The sequence below is a fragment of the Jaculus jaculus genome, chromosome X (assembly GCF_020740685.1).
Source record: "Jaculus jaculus isolate mJacJac1 chromosome X, mJacJac1.mat.Y.cur, whole genome shotgun sequence".
Lineage (NCBI taxonomy): Eukaryota > Metazoa > Chordata > Mammalia > Rodentia > Dipodidae > Jaculus > Jaculus jaculus.
In genome coordinates this window covers 1,225,313-1,231,431 of record NC_059125.1, presented here as the reverse complement: position 1 = coordinate 1,231,431, position 6,119 = coordinate 1,225,313, and the positions used below count along the sequence as shown (strand labels likewise).

The window sequence follows — 6,119 nt, the reverse complement described above, 5'->3', positions numbered from 1 at the left end:
ATTGCTGCAGATGGTTGTCACAATTTCTTTAAAAAGCAGGTATGTGCCTCTATATGTCACTAATACCTTCAGGTTATTTCCTGGGTAATAATAATAGAAAGGAAAGAACGAAGGAAGGAAGGAACGAAGGAAGGAAATAAGCAAAATGAAGGGATGAGGGGAGAGAGAAAAAGAGATTCCAAGGGGGAAGAGGAAAGGAAAGGCGGGAGGAAGGACAACTTCTTGGGAGCAGTATCATTCTACGCGGCACATGCCCCCACCCTCACTCTCTGTGAGCTTCCATCAAATTTTTGGCATCTTTCTCACTACTTGCTGAGAAGGCAACTCATCTATGAAGACAAGACTAGATTCAGTTTAGGAAATGAGAGAAAGACAATTTAGGAGGCGATCTGACTGTCACTCCTTAGTTCTGAAACCCTGGGTATCTATCGACCCTAGTTCCTCCAAGAAAGGACAACTCCTTTGCCCTAATCCCTAATCCCTTTTACCTGGGCAGCAAGGAGGAGGCAAGGAGGTGGTGTGACCTGCTTGGGAGGACCGACCCCACAGAGACCCGGACAGTCCACGAACCGCAGGGCGTCGCCCTCCCTTGTAGAGCCTAGTGTGGCAAAGTGGTAGACCTGCCCAGGGACCGTGCGCCCGGCTTCCCTGTCACTCACACTCCTTGCAGCCAATGACGTGGCCTCCTGTCACTCTCACCCCACCCCCGGAGGGAAAGCAGGGAGGGAACGAGAACGCCAGGAGTTGAATGATTGAACTTTCCAGCCCAGTTGCTGCGGTCGCCTGGTCCCCAGCAGTGTGGCCCGGCGGTGCTGGGACTGTCTTCCTGCGCGCGGCGCCCGGGTCACCGACCAGCAATAATGGTACCCACGGCTGCCGGCACGGCCCTGACCCTCTGCCTGTGGCTGGCGACAACCGGGGGATGCCTGGCGGCGAGCCCCGGAGCGGCGGCTGCTCGGCGGCTGGACGAGTCGCTGTCGGCGGGGAGCTTCCAGCGCGCACGCTGCGCCTCCAGGTGCCTCAGCCTGCAGATCACGCGCATCTCCGCCTTCTTCCAGCACTTCCAGGTAAGCGGGCCGCCCTCGCGCCCAGCTGCTCTCTGGGGCTGGAGGTGCCCCCAGCTCCCCGGGTCTGCGCGCAAAGTTTTCGGCCAGCTCTGCCGGCAGATCGCGGCTCCCTGGGCTCCCTCTCCCTTTAGGTTTTGCAGTTGGGGTGTAAACCCTCCTTTTCCATCCCCTCCTTGCTGGCGAAACCAACAGCATCTCCCCCTTGCAACTAACTCCCTTCGTCACACGGAGGGTGGGGGGACAGCTTTGAAAGCTTTCCTCTGGGGAATGAACACGCAATTGTGTGGATTCCGAGGGTGGGTGTGTAGATTTGTTAAGTTTCTCAGGACTTGAGCTCACTTGATTCTCGGCGGGTGTCGAGGTCCTGGAGAAACTGTGGGAGAGGCGCGCCTGGTTGTGCCTGGGGCCCTGGGGAAGAGCCCCAGCGCCGCAGGTGTCCGTAGGCCCACACTTTTGTCTCCCTTAAACCGTGGCTTTAACATTAGGCGGACCCAGAATCACCAGAATCACTCCAGTCGTCAGCCAAGGCTCTAGGGCCAAGTTTTGTGATGAAGTGTGTGTATGTCTGTGTGTGTGTGTGTGTGTGTGTGTGTGTGTGTCCGCGCGCGCGCGCGCGCGCGCGCATATGCACATGCGATGGGGGTGGTAGTAGTTGTGCTTGCTCCAAGTCTTGCTAATGGTTAATAGCAGGTAAGGAAAGAGATGCAATGGGCAGAGGACTGAGCAGGGCCATTTGGATACTCAAGGATGAGTTCTAGGGGTCAGGCAGAAAGTGCTGTGGGTGTCAGACTTCTTAGTTTAAACACTCCTCACTCCAGCCCAGACCTGGTGGAGGGGGCGTGCTGAAGGGAGTGGCTCCAGGGATTAAACTGTCAGAGTGAGCGATGTTAGGGACAGTGTAGTTTGGGGGTGATTTTTCCATGCACTGAGGATGTTCTCACTGGCAGGTGTTGCAAGGGGCACACCGGGAGCACAAAGCTGGGATCTTCCAATCTGGAACTCTTGTGAAGTGTGCATGTGGGAACCTGCACCGGAAGCTGCTTGTTCCTAATCAGAAAAAATGTTTATGTTCTGACGCCCTCCTGCATCTTCGGAGAAGGGAGATCCCTGGGCTGCCTCCTGCATGAAATTATAGGAACATCCTGGACCTGGCTGGTCCCTACGTATAGAACCACCCTGCCCTGTCCTGAAAGCCACTCTGCTGAAAGATGCCACAACAGCCAGTCACACAACAAAAAGCCAGGAGTCTGTTCCAGGGAGGAAGAGTATCTTTTCACTCTTTTTATTGAGTTGTCCACTGCAGTCATTTATGTGTTTTACAGTTGCAGTGGCCATAGAGGCAGTTAACGTGGAGCCAATTCCTATGAAAGGTTTCCTTGTGGTCTCTTGGCTTGATTCCTCTTCCCAAGACAAACTGCTCACAGAAAACACGTTGCCAGACAATCCCGATTACATTTTAATTAGACGGGGTTAAATAAGTTGCAAATTACTCAGTTAGGACTTAATAACTGCCGTGTTTTTTTAAGAAAAATTTAATTGCAAAGCCATGCTTAGAGGTTTAACTCTAACCTACCAATGCCTACCTTTTTATTGTTTTGAAACAGAAAGGGTTGACTTAAGATTTGGAAAGCCGGCCTTACCCTTCTCCCAAGCTTCCCTGTCTACACGCACACCTCCTTTCTTATAATAACTGGAAGGACAGTGGAAGAAGGAGACTGGCGCTGCATGGAGCGGTTATAAAGGAATAGCTGATTTATCACTAACTCCACTCTGTCTCTTCACCTCCTGCACGTCAGCCCACACTGAGGCCTGTTTCGGGATGGGGGGAGTAGATGCATGCTTCCGTCTCCTCTTTCATGGCTCAAGGACTCTGTGTAAGGGTGGCCTGGATGCCAGCCAAGTACTCAAACTCCTAGGTGTGAGCACTGCTACCTGGGTGTGGCAGGGAATGATGTACTGTATGCATTCAAGGTACGGGCAGCAACTTAGAGCTCTGGGGTGAGGGGTTTGGACCTGATCTCCAGAGGAGGCTGAAATCTCAGTGCCGCAGGTTGGTGGGGGAACTATAGGTAGAGGTCCCCACTAAGGACCTTACACTGTATGGGCTGGTTGGCACTACCTGCTGTTCACAGCAGCTGCCAAACATGCTTGTAAAAGCATAAGAAACCATCATTGAAGCAAACACATGGGGATGGTGGGAGGTCACAGAAGATACCCGGATATCTCCCTACTGCTTGCTCACCTGGAGGAGACTAGAATTTCATAATGAAAGCAAGATGTACTCGGAAGCACTGCACAATGTACTGAATACTGTTTCTCCTTCATGAAAAGCCACAGTGCATGTTAGCACCAGTATCTGGGTCTGGGAGTCCTTTGTACATACCGGGCATTTGGCGCTAATTCAAGTTCATAGGTATAATATGTGTACACATGTACATGTATATGTACATGATTTACATCTGCCAAATGTAGCAGTTGGGAGCGGCACTCATTTATCACTGAATGAAGAGGAGCTATGAAGCTTTAGGGCAGGAAACAGGAAGACAGAGCTTGCAGCAGGGAGACCTGCTCTGCATGTTGTAGATGGCTATCAGGACAGGCCACACAGTACATTCTTCTCTCTCTCTCTCTCTCTCTCTCTCTCTGTGCGCGCGCATGCACACACACACACACACACACACACACACACACACACGCTCATGCACACGCGCACAGCTGGTCCATAGCTTTTGGGAAATTTTCCACCTTTGTTACCTGTCTCCTCACCATCGGCATGCTGGGATTGAAACTGAGTTCAGAGTAAGGGCAGCTTCCAGGTTTTGCTTGCGTCTTTATTTTCAGGATTGTGTTGTTGGGGGTTGCAAATTGGATATCACTGAGTATTTATTTGATCATCGGCAGGGGAGGCTGGTTAATTAATTTCTGGATGGAGGATCTAATTTTTCGGGCCTGGTGCAAAAAACGGTTTCTTTTAGAGCAAGCCAAATATCTAAATTCTGCAACTGTTCTCTGTAGGCTAATCATCTTTGTGTGTGTGTGTCCATGTGGTGTGCCTGTTGGTATGCGTGTAGCCACACATACACAAGTGCATGCTTATGTGAAGGTCAGAGGTCAATATTAGGTGTTTGCCTTAGTCATTCTCCACCTTAATTATTTGAGAAAGTCTGTTGCTGCTCCTAGAACTCACCAATTCTGCTAGCTTAGCTAGCTAGCAAGCTGTGGGGACCCTCCTTCCTTCTCTTCCCCAGTACTAGGTTTACAGGCACTAGGTTTATTTTTTATGTAGGTGATGGGGATCTGAGCACAGGTCCTTGCGCTTTAGAGACAAACATTTGCCATCTTCCCAGCCCTTGTCATCACAATCCAAACTGTGCTATTCGCTGTTGTTTTCAGCAAGGAAACACTTGAAATTTGTAATATTAATATACAGTTACTGGTGGGTGCTGGTTTTACATTCACATATGAGTGTTAGATTTGGTTGCAGAAATACTGACATTGCACAAATGGTTTTCCATGATTCATCCCTGGAGGGTAGGTAGCTTGAGATAACCAGAAGGGACCCACATGCAAGTCAGAATCATGAAGATTGAAAAGTGACAAGAGGAGACTCCCCGCAAAGGATATGGTATGTGCCCAGTGCATACTGTGTGAGGGGACCATGCTGGTGCCTGGGGCCTAGAGCATACACACATGATCCTGAAGAGGTTCCTCCTCTGCCAGCAGATGGGCCAATGTATTGTATTCTGACTTGACAAAGAGTCAAGCCAGGAGTCTTCCTTGCTTATGACCAGAGGAGCACATTCATTCAGGGATGGGCAAACACTTCACCATGGGTAAGATTTGGACTTTTGCTGTTCACCCTACTGTTCACTTGTTACAAGCCTGGGCTGAGGAGAGACAACATCATGTTATGGGATAATTTAGAGCATGCCTGCCTAACTCTGCCCTTTCCTACGTGTGACCCACACATACCCTGTGCGGGGCCCAGCTATACGTCATCTCAGATTGAGGAAGAGGAGGTCAGTGGGGTCTGGAATACAAAAGGATGGTGAAGTGTGCGGTGAGAATTTGCTCTGGAGAGGGAAGGGAACACTGGAATACAGACTCTCATGTGACCTGAAACTTTTAGTATGTATCTGTGTTCCATAGGAATCATGCAACAAACAAAACTCAAGAGGGAAAAAGAATCGTTAAATCATTAAGGCTTTGCATATCGTGGTCACAAAGCATGACAGGCAAATACAGGTCCCCTTCTGAGCTGTGAGCAAAAGGGTCATTCTTGTGTGAAGCCAGTCTTATGTCTTGTATATGAAGGGTGCAGCAATCTCACTGAGGTTAACCTGCTTCGTTTAAGGTGCGAACACTCACTCAGTTCATACAATTTGACTGAAGAATTGAAAAAGGAAAAGAAGGAGATGATGCCTGAGATAAGCCTTCTCTTTCCTGAGGAATCTTGTTTAACTAGAGAATGATCTCATGTATTATGCAAGTGGTAGAGTTTGAGACAGAGACCTCCCCTCACCCCACCTCTTCCTGCCCAGTTCTGGTTTTGGTGGTCACAGTGTGGCTGAGTCTGGGAGACTTAAAAAAATAGTCTGCAATAAGCAGGCCTAGAACCTGTTAATGTCTTTTTTTTTTTTTAAATGACTCAAGAGTATAGAGGTTGAAGAGATATAGTACTCTCTGTACAAAAGTGATGTGATGTGATGTGATGTGATGTGATGTGGTGTGTGTGTGTGTGTGTGTTTTCCAGGACTTGGGAAGACTCATGGAGAAAGTGGATAAAATCCTGTTGGAAGATTAATAGCAGGTTGCTGGCAGCCTTGGCCCTTGGCTTCTAGAATTTTATTAGTGTTGAGATTCTTGCTTAATGGGACATTATTCACCCTATAAAATACCACTGATCAGCTCTCTTAGGTAGCTGATTAGAGATCAGAGGCAGTAATTGGAAGCTGTTTGTTTTGGCAAAAGCCAGGAGGAGCCAGTGATTAACTCCTTCTACTTAGAGCACCAGCCTCTTTCCCAGTAAAGTAAACAAACAATTAGTGTGTC

General features: G+C 49.1%; 1 protein-coding gene across 2 annotated transcripts in view; it reads left to right on the top strand.

The window, feature by feature from the left end:
• Positions 1-620: 620 nt before the first annotated feature.
• Anos1 (anosmin 1) overlaps positions 621-6,119 on the top strand; it is a 178,688-nt gene continuing 173,189 nt past the window's right edge. The window contains exon 1 of one of the 2 annotated variants that reach the window (XM_045140836.1): positions 621-1,067. In XM_045140836.1, coding sequence (XP_044996771.1) covers positions 861-1,067 — 207 coding nt within the window. In that variant the 5' untranslated portion in view covers positions 621-860. The remainder of the gene's footprint in view (positions 1,068-6,119) is intronic. The other variant, XM_004667903.2, reaches the window with a different exon arrangement.